Source organism: Phocoena phocoena, chromosome 15 (assembly GCF_963924675.1).
Source record: "Phocoena phocoena chromosome 15, mPhoPho1.1, whole genome shotgun sequence".
Taxonomy (NCBI): Eukaryota; Metazoa; Chordata; class Mammalia; order Artiodactyla; family Phocoenidae; genus Phocoena; species Phocoena phocoena.
The window spans coordinates 4,798,081-4,817,642 of record NC_089233.1 but is presented as its reverse complement, the minus strand read 5'-3'; the positions used below and the strand labels follow the sequence as shown (position 1 = coordinate 4,817,642).

The window sequence follows — 19,562 nt, the reverse complement described above, 5'->3', positions numbered from 1 at the left end:
GGCAGCCTCAGCCATGCCCTGAAGGAAAGTCCCCAGATTCCCCATCCCCCCCCCATCTCGCTTCCCATCCCTATCAGAAGCCTTCATCCCCCCAAGGCCTCCATCCCCTTGAGGCACCACCCAACCCGTGTCTCTCAGACCCATGGGCTGGGTTCTCACTCCCCGAACCCTGTGTGCAGGCCCCTCAGGGCTCTCTGTTCCCTGGAAGGCCTCTCGGCTCTTCGTACCTGGGTTCCCACCCCCCACCCCCCTACGCCCAAGTTCAGTGGCAAGTCTGGAGGAGCCCTCCCTGGTCCAGCTTGAGACCAGGGGAGCCTCTCGGGCCGGATGCTGTGGGCATCAAGATGGAGGTGTGTGGTGTGCGTTGACCCCTGAGCCCAGCCCAGCCGCAGGCCCCTTTTCAGGGTGGCTGGTGGTGACTCTTGGTCTCCGAGCCCCAGCAGGTTTTGATGAGGGAGACCGAGCGGCTCCACTCATGCACTGTTTGCGGCTGGACTTCAGGACGCGGGGACACACACACCCCTACAGGAAGGAGCCTGGCAACACCTGACCAGTATAAGAGCCCACTTTCCCTTTGTAAACACCCTGCTGCTGGCACGGCTGTTAGCAGGCACGCGCTCTCGTGCGCGTTGCGCGCGCCTCTCCTCCACGCCAGCCCCGATCTGACCGCACTCCTGTCTGCGTTAACACAACTGACTCATTCTCAAAACGCAGTGACGACACGGTATTTACTGTACCGGCGTTAAGCAACACCACCAAGCTCTGCTCTGGCGGGGCACCCGGGCCTCCTCAAAGTGCAGCGTCCTCTAACCCACGATGAGAAACAAGCAGGCAAGGTCACACTGCGATCTCCGTTCCTATCCCAGCACATGCGTGGCCACAATTCTGGCTCCTCTGCCCACGTGTCCAGGCCATGCAGGGGCCCAGGGCTGCGTGTCCTCACCGAGCATAGGCGCTGCACCCAGGCCCAACCCAACGCAGCCTCCACATCTGCTTCCTGCAGACAGACCGCCTCCTCGGTCCCTCGGGGACTGACACCCAGTGACCCCTCCCAGCAGCTTGGCCAGCGTCAGAACTGTTGGCGGAAGTCTGGAGTGCAGATGGGCCACCAGTGTGCTGGGATCCCCCTGGGGACGGTAACAGCCCTGAGAGCAGAGAGGCCTCGGAAGCCAAGGCTCCGGGCTCCAGGTGTGAGCTGTGCCATCACCAGCTCTGTAGCCTTAACGAGGACACGAGCGCGTGGCCTCGGGAGCAGGGAAGCAGCAGACGCTGGGTGCCAGCCAGCCCTGCGGCTCGTGACGGTGCTCTGTGCACTGGCGCTGTGGCCCGCTTATCTGCTCAATCAGGTCACAGGCCTGTTGTCACTCATTTTGTTCAGTCTCCAGAGCCAGCCACATCCCCGCTGGCCCTGGGGCACACTGGCTGCCGGGCCCGCTTGTGCTGTCACCATTCCGAGGGGGACACTTGCTGGCAACACAGCAACAGGAAGAGCCCAAGTGCTCTTCTGGGCACCTTCCTCTGCCCTCACCCCGGGACCACAGGCTGCATGGGATCTCAAAATCTGGTGCCTCTGGAAGGTTACTCAGCCATTCAAGTCCAAGGCTACAGTTCTGGGTTTTTAGGCCAAGATCCAGAACTCTTCCAAACCCTGGCACAGCCAGAGGAAGGTCAGAGCAAGACGCCAAATCAGAACAGCTGACCGGCGTTGCGCCCCCCACGCCCGCCACACTGTCACCAGGCCCATGCTTATCCTCTCTCGGTTAAAGGCACAAAATCACCAGCACTCCGTAGGCCCCGGTGTTTGCACAGTGCCTGGATGATGTGTCAGATCTCTCAGGCTCCAATGTCACTGGAGGGTGGAAATCCCAACCCCGACCAGAATAAAAAACCCCTACCAATTCCTAAAATTGCCCAGAAAATAAAAATGCTATCCTACTTGTTTGTCAGTGGTTATGAAGTCCTTAAAACGCTGCTGGACTCTACACAGGTGGTGCAAACATGCACCGCCCGGTGAGTGGGCGGCGGGTGATTTAGCCCTCCTGCGCTCAGGCCCTGAGGACACGGAGGCGTGAGCTTGTCCCCCCTGGGCATCCCCACGCGCCTCCGGTCCCTCACTCCTCACCCAGCCCCGGGTGGGCGTCATGGCCGCCGCACCCTGCAAGGAGGATGAGGTGACCCCAGCACGTCCGAAGCCACAAGGGCCAGATGGATGACAGCCAAGTCAGAGCTTCACACAAACCGACAGAGAGAAAGGAGAGGAAAGAGAAGCTGGGAAGGGGCAGGAAGCCACTGGGTACGTACCTCCTAACGCAGAACAAGCAGGGACAGCCCGTCACAGAACAGAAAGGTGGGAGCCACAAGCAGAAGGAAAACAACAAGAAGGCACATTTAAACCACTCATCAAATATCAGCCACACCAAACCAAGAGAGGCGGCAGGTTCCGGGGTGGCGGCGCCTGCCTCTGGTACAGAAACTGCCGTGGGCTTATCTGGACACTAGGGGTGGGCAGTTTGCTGGGACGGGCACTGCGTGCGGCCCCGGCAGAATGGCCTCGCTCGGCAGGGCGCGTGGGATGCTCCGTGGAGCGTTCGTGCCTCCGGTCGGGGAGGCACCGCTGGGGCTGCTGCCGTGGGAGGAGGGGCCTCGGCTCGGTCCCGCCCCCAGCGCCGCTCACCCAGCTTCAGGAGCCAGCCCTCCCGGTCCGGGTTGAAGAACGTGTGCGTCAGGTCGTTGCCATCGTCCTCGGGAATCTTGAACGGCTCGTTCTTGATGCTTTCGTACAGGTTCTGCGAGGAGGGAAGGCGGCGGGCGCGGGGACTCAGGCGAAGGAGGAACGGCCGCCCCCGCGTCACCCCCCCCAACACGGGGCCCAGAGACCCTGTTAAGACGCCGTGAAACAAACGACCCGGTGCCGCTGCCCTTGAGCTGAGCCTGACGCTCCTGAGCATGGAGATCGGGGACAGGGGACGCGGGGGCTCACCCGTAGCAGCTCCTCAGGGAGGTCCCCGCCCTCGTTGATGCCGCGGTTCATGGTGACAAAGCGCTCGGCCGTGGGCTTGTCGCGCACGTTGTGGTTGTGAAGGCTGGTGTTGAGCATGATGATGGCGAAGGACAGCACGTAGCACGTATCTGGGGGGAGTCAGGGCCGCGGGGCGTCAGCGCTGGCCCAGCGCGCGACGCCCCTACGTGTGCCCGGCGCCCGCAGCCCGCGCTCACCCGTGGACTGGAAGACGCCGGGGTTGCACAGGCAGTAGCGAGCCGCGAACGCTTCCATCATGCGGTCGATCTTCTGCGCCTCGCCCGGGAGTCTGAAGCTCCACAGGAACTGCCTGCAGGGGGACGAGAACCAGGGGACATGCGCATCTCCACGGTCCGGCTGGGCGGCGCCTCCGCGCCTAGAGGCCCCGGTCGGGGCTGCGGGCGGAGCGCGGGGACCCACGGGACACAGTGGCACGGCCGCTGTCTGTGCTCCGCCACCCACTTGCAGGAGTGAGTCGGGAGCCCCCGCGGCTCTGGGCCAGACACTGACCCAGAGGAACAGAATCCACGTGGATGCACCCCAGGCTCGCCAAGCCTGCACCTCCCCGTGACACCATTTTCAAACACTGAATCTAAAACTCCTGAACCACGGCTACAGGATTGGAACCCGTGTCCTTCAGCCGAGGCCAGGGACTGAGCCTACAGACGCGAGTGTCAGACAGCAACACGGCTGCCACCTTGGTCCACAGGTGGGGAAACGGCCACAAGGAAACAGGCTCGAGCTGGGGCAGAGCACGGAGGAGAAAGGCCAGACCAGGACCAGCCAAGGCCGTCGGGCACGCTGGGGCCAGGGGTGGCCTCCGATGGCAGGAAACCCACACCCTCTCAGGCACACGCTGGGTGTCCACACGGTTGGTGTTCAAGGCCAAATGTGGCGTAAAGTGGGCCCGTGCCCAGGCGGCACTGAGACCACGCGCAGAAGTGGGAAGGAAGCACGCCCACAACTGTCAAATATCACACAAAATGGAAAAGCAAAGCAACTGTGAATGGAACGCAGGACCAGCGGCCACAAGGATTCAGGCATGGCCCGACACCCTCCACCTCCCTCCCCTCCCCCCCTCCCCTCCCCACCCTCCCCACCAGGCTGCAGGTCTGCAGAGGCCCTTAGCTTGCCAGTGGGTCACCTGGCACCGCTGGGCCACCCTCCCTCCCTCTGCACAAGAGCAGGTGATGAAACACTCACCTTAAGGCTTGTACAAGGTTGAGATCGGCAAACTCGTGGAGTTCCACAAAAGCTTGAAGAACTTTAATGTTAAATTCATCCCTAGGAAAGAAAATGTATTTTACAGCCTCACTGCATGTTATTTCAATAATTTTAAACGACACTTCCTAAAGCAAGTTTTCATGGTTTTTATCGTCACATGACTAACTAAAAGATCAGGTGTTTTTCACTGCGCGTTTGTTTTCAGGCTGAAAACAAAGGAGACCCAGTAGGATATTAAGCGTTTACTTCACCATCAGTATGAGTTAGGGTAAGACCCCAAATACAAGCCTGATGGCCAACGTTCCGAGTTCCCTGCACTGAGCTCTAAGGCACTGACCCAGGTGCTTGGTACAGATCCTCAACCTCCAAAACCACCACGAGGCAGGTGCTAATCTCGTTCCCACCTCCCAGGTGGGATTTTGAAGCTCAGAGACAGGAAGCAACTCCTCCAGGGTCATAAGGCAGAAAGCACAGTCCTGGACCCAGAAAGGATGGTTTGGAAGAGAGGTAATGCCTTACGTTAATAACTAGCTTTTAAAAACGAAACTTATCATGAGAACACAGTAAAAAACGTTAAGTTTTATGACAAGAAAACTGAAATGACATAACAGCGACAGTTCAATACACTGGCATTTTAACTCCAAGCCGCTCCCACTGACCATGCGGACACCTGTAACTCGCCCTCCCGGGAGAGCAGGCCAGGCCTCACCTGAAGATGCTCACCTCCACAGGTACAGGCCCATGACCTGTCAACAGCAAGGAACGGCTGCAGCTCAGCACCCCTGTGACTGCGACGACACCACCCACCCGAGTGCTAAGGATGACACCCAAGGTGGGAAGAGGCCCCAGCACAAAGTATGTTTTGCAACTTCACCCCCTCCTTTTTCTTTGAGATGAGCTGGTGGCAGGTGTGGGGCTGCTGCCTGAGGGCCCTGGGGCTCCAAGCCCTGGGTGTGCAGAAAGGGGTGTGGATGGGACCCTCCCGGGAAGCAGTGAGCGCTCAGCCCACTGGAAAGACTGGCTCTCGGGCCCTGGTTTGTCCAACGCTGCACCCACCAGCTGGTGTCCTGCCGAAAGGCCGCGAGACTTCGTAAAGGGCACGCTCGGGGCGGGTGGGTGTGTGTACACGTGCGTGCGTGCGCGCAAGCGTGCTGAGCACCAGAGGAGTGGCAGGCAGGCTGGGGTACAGATTTGTGCAGCCAGGGACAGGCCTGTGGCCCAGCACAGCGGTCTGATCTAAAGTCCGCGTTAAAGGCAAGACGGCACACAGCAGGGTCCCGGAGCACAGGGAGCCCCGCCGTGAGGCCGCCACCTCCACCCGGAGAGGAGGAGCGGCGGGTCCGGGCTCACAGGTGTTCAGTGCTCAGCTTGCAGCCAGTGTGAAGCCCCCCAAGGCAGGGGGGCTCCACCCATCCCTCGCTGGAGGGCGGTGTCGGGGGCCTCAGTCCTGAGAATTAAATTCTACCTCCGCGCCAGCCCTCCAGGGACTGCCTGCAAGCCAGGCCACTCTCCAGAGCTCTCCACCTGACCGTCCACCAGGCCTCACAAGCTCCTCGCCCCAATGCCCCACCTCCCAGGCGGCTCGGCCCACGGCCCGGAGCCTCTCACAGCCGCATCACCCCTGCCAGACCTTCCCCCCAGCTCTCCCTGGACCTCAGAGCCAGAGCCTGAGCGCCTCTCACCTCCTGAGCAGCCACCAGCCTGGCCAGAGCCACCCTCCCCGCTCCCGCCTGCGCTCTGCCGCTCACTCCGCACGGGGACCACCTGCTCCAGACGGAACACACAGCCCTGCCCCTCCCCCGCTGGGAGCCTTCCACACCCCCACTTCCCATCACCCTGAGCACATCCGCCCCTCCCCGCATCCCCACACAGGTGCCGCCGCCCCAGTCGGACGCCCTGACCAGCCTGTCACGCTGCTACCCACTCGCCCAGCTCTTCCGCGGTCCCTTTGCCCTGGTCACCTCTGACATACCATGTTTGCTTATTTAGTTTGCTTGTTATGTACTGTCTGTATTACTGCAGCCAACGCAGTTCCATAGTGGAGGTACCAACGCCACCCAAGCGCCTAGAACAGTGCCTGGCACGGAGCCAGGACTTCATTTCTTTCTTTTTTTTTGGCTGCGTTGGGTCTTCATTGCTGTGTGCGGCCTTCCTCTAGTTGTAGCGAATGGGTGCTACTCTTCATTGCGGTGGCTTCTCTTGTGGCAGAGCACGAGCTCTAGGCACACGGGCTTCAGTAGTTGCAGCAGGCAGGCTTCAGTAGTTGTGGCTCACAGGCTCTAGAGCACAGGCTCAGTAGTTCTGGCGCACGGGCTTAGTGGCTCTGCGGCATGTGAGATCTTCCCAGACCGGGGCTCAAACCTGTGTCCCCTGCATCGGCAGGCAGATTCTTAACTACTGTGCCAGCAGGGAAGCTCCCATATTTTTGGACTACAAATCTGCAGTGCCTGCCAGACCGCGCATTATACTAACGTCATAGTTAATTTAATCTCTGTAGTCGCACACCAGCCAGAGGACGCCGGGGAGTCACTCAGACTCTGGTCCTCCTAGCACATTGTCCTGTACTAGGTGTCTGTTAGACTCAGTGCCTGAACTCCTAGGAGACCCTTCCATTTTTTTAAAAAACAGCTTTGTCGAAACATAATTCACAACCCATATAGTTCACCCATTTCAAGTGTATAATTCAACAGTTTTTAGCATATTTAGTATATCACAGATCACCATGAGCAATTCTGGAACATTTTCATTCCCCCAGAAAGAACGCCCACACCTGAACCATCGCCTCCCAATCCTCACGGTGCCCCCGCGCCAGGCAACCCCTGTTTTCTGTCTCTATAAATCCACCAATTCTGAGCATTTCATATAAAATGGAATAACACAACATCGTGGCCTTTTTGTGACTGACTTCTTTTCCCATCATAATGTTTTGAATGTTTTAAATCCATGTTGTAGCATGTATCAATACTTCCTTTCTTCTTAATGCCAAATAACATTGCATTGTATGGAGAGACCACATTTTCTTTATCCGTCAGTTGCTGGACATTTGAATTGTTTCCACTTTGGGGCTGTAATGTGGCTGTGAACATTGGTGCACAAATTTTTGTGCATGCAAGTTTCTTTTTCCCCCTTGGGTTTGTAACTAGAGTAGAATTACTGGATCACATGGTAAGTTTACCATTTTGAAGAACTGCCAACTACTTTCCAAAGTGGCTGCACCATTTTTTTTTTTTTTTTTTTTTGCGGTACGCGGGCCTCTCACTGTTGTGGCCTATCCCATTGCGGAGCACAGGCTCCAGACGCGCAGGCTCAGCGGCCATGGCTCACGGGCCCAGCCGCTCCACGGCATGTGGGATCTTCCCGGTCCGGGGCACGAACCCGCGTCCCCTGCATCGGCAGGCGGACTCTCAACCACTGCGCCACCAGGGAAGCCCTGCACCATTTTTTATATAGCGGTGTATGAGGGTTCCAGTTTCTCCACATCCTCACCAACATTTATCATCATCTTTAATTACAGCCATCCCGGTGGATATGAAGTGCTGTCTCACTGTGGTTTTGAGCTGCATTTCCCTGATGACTACTGATGTTGAGCATCTCATCATACGCTTATTGGCCTTATCATATGCCTATGTATATATCCTCTTTGGATAAATGTCTATTCAGATCCTTGGCCCATTTTATAATTATCTGTCTTATTGAGTTGTAAGAATTCTTTTTATATACTAGATATAAGTCTTCATCACATTTATATATGACCTGCAAATATTTTCTATTCTCTGGGTTGTCTTCTCCCTTTCTTGAGGACATCCTCTGAAGCACAGGTGTTTTGAAATTTGATGATTCTACTTTTTTCTTTTGCTGTCATATCTAAGAAACCCTTGCCTAATCCAAGGTCACAGAGATTTACCCCTGTGTTTTCTTCTCAGTGTTTTATAGTTTAAGTGCTTATACTTAGGTCTTTGACCCACTTTAATTTCTGTATATGGTGAGTGACCCAGTGACACTCTTTTTGCAGGTGGCTGTCCAGCGGTCCCCACACCACTTGCTGAAAGGACCATTCGTTCCCCCGATGAATTGTGTTGGCCCCTCAGTTGATGTATATATGAGGGTTTACTTCTGGATTCTCAATTCTATTCCATGGCCTTTCCTTCTACTCTTATGCCAATACCACACTGTCTTGATTAGTGTAGCTTTAGTCTGTTTTGTAATGGACAAGTGTAAGTTCTCCAACTTTGTTCTTTTTTTTCTAAGACAGTTGTGGCTATTCTGGGTCCCCTGAATTTCTACATGAATTATGGGATGAGCTTGTCAACCTCTACGAAGAAGTTAGCTCAGATTTTGCTAGGGAGTATGTTAAATTTGTTTTGTTTGTTTTTAATTAAAATAATTTTTTTTAGTTAATTTTTCGCTGCGTTGGGTCTTTGTTGCTGTGCACAGGCTTTCTCTAGTTGCAGCGAGCAGAGGCCACTCCTTGTGGCGGTGCGTGGGCTTCTCACTGCGGAGGCTTCTCTCATTGCAGAGCATGGGCTCTAGGCGCATGGGCTTCAGTAGTTGGGGCACACGGGCTCAGCAGTTGTGGCTCACGGGCTCTAGAGCACAGGCTCAGTACTTGTGGTGCACAGGCTGAGTTGCTCCGTAGCATGTGGGATCTTCCCGGACCAGGGCTCGAACCTGTGTCCCTGCCACTGCGCCACCAGAGAAGTCCCGTGTTAAATTTGTTTATCAATGTGGAAGGTGCCGCCATTTTTGCAATACTAAGTCTTCTAATCCATGAACATGGAAGTCTTTCCACTTATTTGGATCTTTTAATTTTTTTCAATAATACGTTACAGTTTTCAGAGTAAAAATTTTGTTCTTCTGTTAAAATTTATTCCTAAGTGTCTTATTCTTTTTAATGCTACTGTAAATGGAGCTGTTTTCTTATAATATCCTTTTCAGCATTTTCATCGCTACCGTATAGACATGAGTGAGACTGTATATTGAGCTGATATCTTGCAACATTACTGAAATTACTAGTTCTAACAGCTTGTTAGTGATTCCCCAGGATTTTCCATATGCCAGATTATGTTATCTGCAAATAGAAACGGTTCTAATCCTTCCTTTACAAATTAGTTGCCTTTAATTTCATTTTCCTGCCTAACTGCCTTGGCTCGAACTGCCAGTACCAAGTCGAATGGAAGTGCTGAGAAGAGTCTTGATCTTAAGGGGGAAGCAATGCAGTTGTGGGGTTTTCACAGGTGCCCTCTATGATGTTGAGGAAGTTCCCTTCTCTTCCTAGTCTGAGTGTTTTTATTACGAAGCAGTAAGTGTTGTCAGATGCTCTTCCTAAATCTACTGGGATGATCCTGTGGGTTTTGCTCTTTATTCTACTGATACGCCATCTATTGATAACTGACCCGCGTACGTTGAACTAACCTGGCATTCACAGGACAATGAATACACTTGACCCTCGAACAACATGGGGGTTAGGGGCAGCGACCCTCCACTCAGTTGAAAATGTGTGTAAACTCACACAGCCCTCTACATACGGGGTTCCTCCATCTCCACGGTTCTGCATCCGCAGATTCAACCAACCGTGGATCACGTAGTTCTGTAGTATTTGCTACGGAAAAAAATCCACATCCAAGTCAACCTGCACAGTTCAAACCCATGCTGTTCAAGGGTTCTGGTGCATAATCCTTCTTCGATATTGCTGGATTTGATTTGCTAGTATTTAGTTGAGGATTTTTGCTTCTACAGTCGTAAGTGATATTGGTCTGTAGACTTCTTTTACTGTGATGTCTTTGATTTTGGTATCAGGTAGCACTGGCCTCACAGAGTGAGCTGGGAAGTGTTCTGCTCTTCACTTCTGATCAAGTATTTTTAATGAAAAGCTCGAAACAGAAACCACGCTGGTTGAGCGACTGCTGGCCTTCTGTTTAAAAACACTGCTGTCTGCTCCTTGCCCAAGTCTATTCTGACACATTCAGGGGATGTACTGCCCGAGGACTCCTGCCCCGCCCTCTGTTAAGCAGAGTCAGTGGACTTTTAAGTGGAGAAGGTCGAGAAAGTAAGCCTGACTGGCCGCTCTCCATTTAAAAAATAACAACCTTCCACCTTTACTCATTCCCCCAACTAACAGGAGAAAGGCGACAGCTGAGAGATCCGGGTATTTCTGTGCAAAACACCCAAAGACGCTTTCCGAAGCAAGGAGCGGGAGGCAGCGGCATTCTCGGTTCTGTCCTGGTTTCCCGGATGAGCAGAGGATTCCAGAGGAACAGCGACCCCGCCCAGCCCCAGGACACCCACACCTCTCTGCTCACAAGGGCACAGGGGAGGAGGTGGCTGCGCTGGACTCGCTCGGCCAGCACAGCCACCCCCAGAGCCCACGTGATAGACCCTGATGCAAACGTCGGCCCGGGTGGGCAGGCTGCCCCCTGCCCTTGAACTCACCTTTCACCCAGGTAGTCCCCGATCACCGTCTTATTCAGGCCTTCCCCTTTATACAAGAACTGGGCCACGTCCTCCGGGGAGCACTGCAGCAGGTCGTTCTCTATTAGAAACTGAATTCCCTGAATAGGAGCGTAAAAAGGAAGCACCGGTTAGGAGGGTCACCAGACTCGTATTTCAAAGATAAATACATTTAGTGTCGTGACCTTACTGGTTCGGACACGGCAAAACTAATGCAAGAGCACCATGGGATTCTCACATCACCGTAACACATTTTACCCATCAGAGAAAAGCATTTCCACGCCTCCTGGCAAATGAACAGGCTAAGAGACAAACAAGTTACTGAACAGACCGTTCTAAGTGTTATTAGAGATTATAAAGGCAGAAGGAACAGTGACACCGAATTTCCCCAGCTCAGGAAAAGGATCTGTGCTGTGTGCACCAGGAACACATCGCACATGGTTGACCAACCCAACACCCATCCCAAGCCCCCCTTCCCAGACTCCTCTGCAACCAGAAATGACCTTGTGAACAGATCTGGTCAAACAGAGATGAAGTCTGTGAGGAGGACCCAGGAAAGCTGCTCCTTTCCCGATAAAAGGGGACCTGGCAGCTCTTTCCTCCTCCTTCCTGCCCTGAATGCAGATGTGATGGCAGGAGCCCTTGCAGCCGGCATACAGGGAAAGGCTGGGAAGCACACAGGACCCCAGTCCTGCCACCTGGGAGCTACTCGACGCCCTGCGGCCACCTCCGCCGTGAGAAGACAGCCCGCTGCATAAGCTGTCTTCACAGATGTGCTGCCACCTGTGGCTGAACAGGTGACCAGTCACTATGCCACTGAGCACACAGCAGTCAAATCCACACCCGTGGAAGGACCTACGGAGACCAGCGCAACAGTCTCTATGAACGGCTGCAGAGGGGCTGCTGGGCCCGAACTATCGCTTCTCTGTCTCACGGGAAGCCCTAACAATAGCAAAAATTTACCTCGGGCAGAGCTTCTGAGCTGGTTTCAAAATACATGTTGGAAAGCTTGTAAGGGAAGAGGGAATTCTGCCCAGAAGCTGTTTCTACAAATGCAGCTAACAGCCTAAGGGCCGAAGACCAGGGATCCCTCATGCCCCATGAATGCATCTGAAGGGTCTATTCGTTTTTTTAAACACATGAATGCCCACAGCAGCCTCATTCAGAATTTCTAAAAACTGGAAACCCAACAGTGGGTCAGTAAGAGAACCGACAAGTACATTGTAGCACGTTCACACGATGGAAGACCATAGCACGCCACGGAATAAACAACAGCACAGATGAATCTACAGACGTGACATGGATAAAAGGACGCAGCATATTTTAATTCCACCTACGTAAATTTTTTAAAAGGTAACGCTCATCTATGCTGATAGCTCAGAATTCATTCCCTAAGAGGAGACGCCAGGAAGGTGCCCTGTAATGTTCCACAGCTGCGTCTTGTTCTGGGTTGTGGTTACATGAGTATTTAAATTTGTTAAAATTCTTCAAGCTGTACATTTAAAATTTGTGCACCATGTTATTCTTCAAAAAAAAAAAAAAAAGTTTACCAAAAAAAACAGTTAAGTCTGACAGTCTTAAATTAACTGCCCTATATTTCTGGTGGGAGCTTAAGTGGGTACAGCCACCTGGGTATCATCTTCCACACTGGAACAAAGCACCTGATCCTAGGTGTGCAACTGTCCTCACCCAACTTCCGGAAAACAAGGCCTTGGACAAGGGCGGTGCTGGCGCTACTTACTCAGGGGACACGATGCCACACCCAGGTGCCCATGGAGCAAGGCGAGGGGAGACTGCAGGGCTGGGGACGCCCTCAGGGCTCTGTGAGGGAGGGGAGCTCTGTGAAGCTGGGCAGAGGCTCCAAGGCTGACCTAAAAGCCCTGCCACGAGGCCAGAGGCAGAGCTGCCCCCAGCTGCCTCGATGGAGCCCTTGGAGTCCTTGTCGTGAGGACTCACGGGCTGGCTGTGGGTGGAGACGGGAGACTCTGCCGCTCCCGACACGGTAGGGGCAGGGGAGAGGGCCTCCCAGGAGCCAGAGGTCGGGGACAAAGGGACCAGCAGAAGCAGAGGCTCCCTGGGGGATCGAGGCTCACATCGGGGCGACAGTTCTGGCCTGGTCTTTCGTGACCACTTCGGCTGTCATACCAGTGAGGGTGGTGGCCCAGCGGCCAGCCTCCCTTCTGGGGATGCTACCTGGCTGTGTGTCCTCAGCGGGGCCGAGGCTGCAAGAGGGTCTTGCATCCTTCCGACCCTGCCCTCTCCCCACCCTGCCGGCTGTCTGCAGAGTCATCCGACCGGCAACCTCTGCGGCCAAGGGGCCCTGGCAACCCCCTCAGCCTATGTCCCCCAGAACTGAACGGGCTGTGGATGAGGCTTTCCTGGATTCTTCCAGGTGCACACGACCTGCTCTAAAACCCAACGCTCCCCAATCACTCGGAAACTTCTCCGAGAGGAAGTGCCATCTAACCACCTCCCAGGATCTGGGAAGGCAGACCGGCTCAGCACAAGGGGATCCCTTCTGTGCTTAAACGTCACATAAGGCAGGCAGAGGAGGCCCCGAGGGAAGCCTGAGCTCCCTGTGCAAGAGACGGAGGCCCTCCCTGGTCACGGAAAACACGGAGCCACTGGCATGAGCCCAGGCCACAGGCAGAGAGAGCAGCTGCAAAGGAGAAAGGGGCTGGCTGCACCTGGGAGGGAATGAGACCGAGCAGAGGAAGAGGCCTGCTCTCGGCCTGAGGACCCGCATCCCTGTCCAGAGAGGAGGAGACGTCACACTCCGGGAGGGATGCAGCCACGGGCAAGGATGCTGGAAGCCCCGGGAGCTGCGAGAGAGGCTGCAGCAGAGGCTCCCTTGGAGCCTCGGGAAGGAACAGGCCCCACCCACACCTGGATTTCGGGCTTCCCGGCTCCCGAACTGCGAGACAATGAGTTTCTGTTGATTGAAGCCACCAAGGTTGTGGCTGTTTGTTACGGCAGCCCTAGAAAACAGATACATCAGGTAAACGCTAACAATTCAGAAGTCCTATTTTATTGCTATTTTTAGTGGCGACTCTTAATTTTAACAAATTTTTAAACATATTCATCTACCAACGTCCAGAAAACCTCAGCCAGCTTTTAACTTCCTTCCTTTCCTTCTTGCTACTTACATATCGAGATAATCTGGGACTTAGCTTTCAAAAGTATTCTTACAACAATCACTATGTAGACTTAACTGTAAGTTCTTCTGGTCTCTCTGCTCTTCTTTTTTTCAATCCCACATCTCGCCCTTGGGCTCACCTCCCGATCAGAGATGTACTACTCCAACTACTCCATTTCTGGTGCTCAGAGAAGGTCTTAGTGGTTAATTTAAATCACTTTTCCCCAGACTTCGGAAAACACGATTTCCCTATTGTCCTTGATTCGCTGCCGCTGATGACGAGCTTGCTGTGGTTTTGTTTCTTCTTAGAGAATCTGCTCTTTCCTTCCTGGAAATTTCCTACACTTCTCTTAATCCACAGGTTTCCTGATATCTTACTCAATATATCTATGCATACAGGTCTTTAAGAAATGTACCCTGCTTGGCATTTGGTGAGCCCTTTGAATTTAAGGACTTGATCTTAATCTAGTTCTGAAATATTCCAATATTTTTTTTGAAATATTTCCTCCACTCTGGTTTCTTTTGTTTTTTAAAGGTTTTAAAATATTTTTTTTTTTTTACTATTATTTTTAAAATTTATTTATTTGGCTGCCTTGGGTCTTCGTTGCTGTGCGCGGGCTTTCTCTAGTTGTGGCGAACGGGGGCTACTCTTGGTTGCGGTGTACAGGCTTCTCATTGCGGTGGCTTCTCTTGTTGAGGAGCAGGGGCTCTAGGCACGTGAGCCTCAGTAGCTGTGGCTCAGGGGCTCTGGAGCGCAGGCTCAATAGTTGTGGCTCACAGGCTTAGTTGCTTTGCGGCATGTGGGATCTTCCCGGACCAGGGCTCAAACCTGTGTCCCTTGCATTGGCAGGCGGATTCTTTTTTTTTTTAATTTATTTTTGGCTGTGTTGGGTCTTCGTTGCTGCACGCAGGCTTTCTCTGGTTGCAGCGAGCAGGGGCTACTCTTCGTTGCAGTGCGCGGGCTTCTCACTGCAGTGGCTTCTCTCATTGTGGAGCATGGGCTCTAGGCGCGCAGGCTTCAGTAGTTGCGGCATGCGGGCTCAGCAGTTGTGGCTCACAGGCTCTAGAGCACAGGCTCAGTAGTTGTGGCACACAAGCTTAGTTGGTCCGTGGCATGTGGGATCTTCCAGGGCCAAGGATCGCACCTGTGTCCCCTGCATCGGCAGGCGGACTCTCAACCACTGCGCCACCAGGGAAGCCCAATGTACTATGTTTTTAAAGGCACTTCTAGGAAGTTGGGAATAAAAGGGAGAGTCTGCCGAGTGTTTTCAGCTTCCTTGATCTCATCAACCATCTCTCTTCTGTATTTATAAACCCAAGTGCTACTCCTGGGTATCCCCATACCCGAACAAGGCAAAGCTCCTTGCTCAGTGTGTTATCACTCTGGGACTTAAATCTTCCTCCTGGCCTGAAAGAACGAATTCACCCTGACAAGAGCCTCGTGTTTCACAATGTCACGTGGTTTAATAGGGCCTGGGCCACGGCAGAGACGCAAGTTTGAATTGTGAGATCATCCGGTGCTGTCACAGACTGAATGCGTGTGTCCCCTGAAAATTCCCACGTTGAAGTCCTAACCCCCAATATGATGGTATTAGGAGGTGGGCCCTTTGGGAGGTGATTTGGGTTCGATGAGGTCATTTGGGCAGAGCCCTGGTCTGATGGGATCAGTGTCCTTATAAGCAGAGATGCCAGAGAATCTGACCCTCTCTGCCATGTGAGGACACAGCACCTGGACAGCCGTCTGCAAGCCAGGGAGAGGGTCCTCACCAGAACCTCACCATAATCTTGGACGTCCAGCCTCCAAAACTGTGAGAAAAATTAATCTGTGGCTTAAGGCACCCAGTGTACGGTATTTTGTTAGGACGGCTGGCATTGACTACAAGTGCTGAAACCAAGTCTACAAAACCAGAGAATTTTGATAATTATTCCCAGAAAAAGCAAACATGCAGACTAAATGTGTCAAGTGGTTTTTTCACACAACATAATCACAAGTAAGTTGTCAAATGGAACCAAGAATTAATGTTTCAAAAACTCTTTCAGGTGAACAGTAACACGAGACGAAGCCTGTGGTGCAATTTGCCGCAGCCCAGGCACAGCAGATGAAACACCCACGTCCGAGACGGGCCAGCAGGCACCACGGGGCTGGCCAGGGGCCTGGGCCACCTACGAACCAACCCCAGAGTCTGCCAGAGCCCAGGAAGCACCACAGTTCCAGGCATGAGTCTCAGAGTCGGGTTCTGTGCTCCTTGGCCGCTCCCCAGCTGTGACACAGGAATTAAGATGCAACCACCCTCAGGAGGTCGTCACAGGGACTAAAGTCTACCAGGCCACATGCTTCCTTAGCACAGCTCCTGACAGAGCTACTTCTCAATAAACGTTAGCCATTGTTATCGTAAATCTGACACACAGTATATGTGAAATAAGACAACCGGCAAGACCCTGATGGTGAGGACTTTAGGTACCACTCGAAACTTGTCTGTTTTGAGAGAAGATCTGAATCTCCCCATGAACTGAACGGCGTGCTACCCTGCACTGCACTTGAAAATTTAAGGCCCAGTTTATAAAACGTCCTCTTGTTAGACCGTCTCTCTCCTGAGATGCTTCCAATGCTTATTACATCTGCTGATAATTCTACTCTATAGACTCAACTTCTAAAAAAAAAAAAAAGACTGTTACTAATCCCAAATATCAAATTATTACCCAATTCACAATTTGAATTGTTCTCACTGACAACCTGGAGTTGATTTATACCCTGTAAGCAGAGAATTAGGAAGCAACAGGACAACTTTCACAGTGGCCAGAGTACCCGAGTTAAACAGAGACCCTCCTGTGCTGCAGCCCTGCGAATATCTTGACAAAACCCTAATTTGCAAACCTTGACTAGGGAAAGGTGGTACGTATATCTTTAAATAACATCTGCAACTGTGCCTGCACCTACAGATGTAAATTTACAGATCTGACATCTTGCGCGGTGTAATTCCAGCCATCAGCAAACGTTTGCCGAATGAACAAGTAATTAGTACAGAGATGCCAGGAAAAACAAGGAAGACGTCAGACGTGAACACAAATTAAAGACCAGTGAGGGGACTTCCCTGGTGGGGCAGTGGATAAGACTCCACACTCCCAACGCAGGGGGACTGATCGAACCAGGGTTCGATCCCTGGTCAGGGAACTAGACCCCACATGCATACCGCAACTAAGAGTTCGCATGCCACAACTAAGGAGCCCACCTGCCGCAACTAAGATCTGGTGCAACCAAACAACAACAACAAAAGACCAGTGAGGAATGAAGTCACCGGCAGGGAGGGCCTGAGGCCACCTCTCTGTGGACAACGTCTCTCCGCTCCTCTCCTAGACCACGAACCTTAGCGGCTGATCAGGTCCACTCTTCTCAAAACCAGAACGATGTTACGACTGAGCCATGTGTTCCACGAAGCTTTACAGGTTCAGCTAATAGGTCCTTGAGCTCAAATCTCAAAAACAAGATGCTACATGTTGCAGGTTTCATTTCTTGGGGGGTGCTTTCCTAGAAAATCCAACTTGAGGAAAGATATTGGCTTAAATCTGGAGTCGCTTGGTCTTTCAGACAGATGTCTTATTTTTAAGGTAAATGAAAGGAAGGAAGACCTCTCCCTTGAACCTTTTAACCCCCTAGACCATAAAATCTACCATCTCTGCCCTGATGGGCCATGCGACTCCGTGGCCTGGGGCTCCTGAGGGCCAGCAAAAAGCTCGGCCTGGAGGAACCAAGGAACTGAGCGTCAGGCAGCTCCTGTGAGGCCAGCCCCGACTCGGTACTTCCCAAACAAAGGCCTTCTGGCCCAGGGACTTCTGCTGCCCCTGCTGATCAGCAGCTCCCTTTGTGGTAAAACTGAACATCAACTCAGTGTCTTTATGAGGTATATGCCCACCCTTGTCCAAGAGGGAGCACGTCTTTAAAATCGGTCAATCCATCCATCCATCAGTCTCTCACAGGCCAGAAAACTGAAGACGTTCTCTTACCTTTTTGGGATCCATGTTGAATTTCTTCCTTCCCATGGCGATCTGCTTGTTCCTCTGAGTAGTTTTGCTGTGCGTTTGAACGAACGAAGAAGTCGTTACTGGACATTTGCACAAAGCACCGGGAGCTCACGTCCCCTCCCAAGAGGACAGCTCGGGAAAGGAAAGGGCACAGGCCCCCAGGGCCCCCTGCCCAGGTGGAAGCAGCAGAGGTACGGCCACTGCAGCTCTTTTCTTTCACAGTTGCTAACTTGTTCAGCAAAAGCAGAGCTTCTTGTTACACAGAAAGGTCATGTCTGGGCAGGGTGTTCTGAGGGGCCTGCGCGGCTTCCTCAACTACAAGGCCTGACGGTGAACTGGACCACGTGGGGAGGGGAGAAGCAGGGAAGATGAGGGGGGCGGAGGAGGAGGACGAGGCCCCGACAGGCTGCCCGCCCCGCCGTGGCCACCACAGCGTCGCGAGCTCGGCTGGAGGGTGACCTGAAGGTGCAGCCACAGCCGCTCACCTCTCCTCCACGGACGTGAGGTTGTCGATCTCCGTCATCACTTCCGCGATTTCATATTTCAGCCTCTGTCGAGAAAGAAAGAAAGCGTTGTGGGGGTGAGAGAGGGGGTTCTCCACCTTCAGAGACCTTTTAGCCCCCCGGGTGCAAGGTCCCCTCAGGTCTCATCGGGACATCACAGGTATGGAGAAACCAGCACTGCTTATGGACACAGACAGTCTCGTAGTCAGAGCCACGCCAACTCATGAGCAAACAAAATTACTGTTTGTCCATCTCCCATCAGAACGAGAGCAGAGGGGTCCCGCAGGCAGATCCTGGAGTGTGTGTGTGTAAAATCAAGAAGGGACCCTGGGGAGAACATCACAGGTGTAAAAAGATACAAACGGCAAAAGGAAAGCAATGAGTCCCGTTATACGTCACCCACACATGCCCACCTGCCTTCGCCGGCACCTGACTTCTTGGGAAGACCTGGGGCGAGGCTTAAACTCAAGTCAGGTCGGTATCGGGCCTCCAACCACCGTCTCAGGGTGATCTCTGTCACTTTCCGTGAGACGAGGCACTGTGGACAGAGCCCGGGAGGTGACAACGATCTTGCCTGGGGCCCTCAGACAGGCCAAGGACCCCAGAAGGGACAGACTCCCTACCGCTTACTGGCTGAGACAGCCCTGACCTCCTGGGCCTGGGCACCCTCAACTCAGAAGTGAGGTCGCTGGAGCTACACAAGGCTCCATGGGCACTGTTATTACTAACGTCCAAATCAGAACGTCAGCCTTACAATATGTTCTCATTCTTCAACCAAAGCACACGTTCTGGGTTATCTGATTTTTCTGAGAATGACGGGTAACCTTAGAAGAAAAAGTTTCATGAATTATCTCTCAAATACAAAGAGATTTTTATTCAGACCCTATGATCTCAGGTGCCAAGAAACTTCAGGCTCAAACTGTGAGCCCCTAGAAAGGAGCTACTGTCTGGACACAGCTCAGTTCCGCAGCAAGTGGCCGGGGAGGCCACATTGACTTTGGCGGGACAACGGTTAGGAAGCTTCCCAGGGAGCAGCCACACGTGCAGTCGATTTCCCGAGGAAGCCCCAGACGGGAGCCGCGAGCGCTGCCCCTCTGCCTCGTTTCTGCGGCTATTACAGACGCTCCGACTCGGAGACTGTGGCTTGACTCCTCTGGGTCTCCCACGGGACCCCCTCCACCCTGTCCTCTGAGCACACAAGTGTGGAAAGTGC

General features: G+C 53.2%; 1 protein-coding gene across 1 annotated transcript in view; it reads right to left on the bottom strand.

Annotated features, from left to right (window-relative positions):
* The window catches only part of CYTH3 (cytohesin 3), an 88,383-nt gene that overhangs the window by 2,087 nt on the left and 66,734 nt on the right, over positions 1–19,562 (bottom strand). Inside the window, exons 3-9 of the mRNA XM_065893476.1 lie at positions 18,332–18,396; positions 17,829–17,895; positions 10,673–10,791; positions 4,223–4,303; positions 3,217–3,329; positions 2,981–3,129; positions 2,675–2,786 (exon numbers count right to left, since the gene is read on the bottom strand). Of these exons, the coding sequence (XP_065749548.1) occupies positions 2,675–2,786; positions 2,981–3,129; positions 3,217–3,329; positions 4,223–4,303; positions 10,673–10,791; positions 17,829–17,895; positions 18,332–18,396 (706 nt within the window). The remainder of the gene's footprint in view (positions 1–2,674; positions 2,787–2,980; positions 3,130–3,216; positions 3,330–4,222; positions 4,304–10,672; positions 10,792–17,828; positions 17,896–18,331; positions 18,397–19,562) is intronic.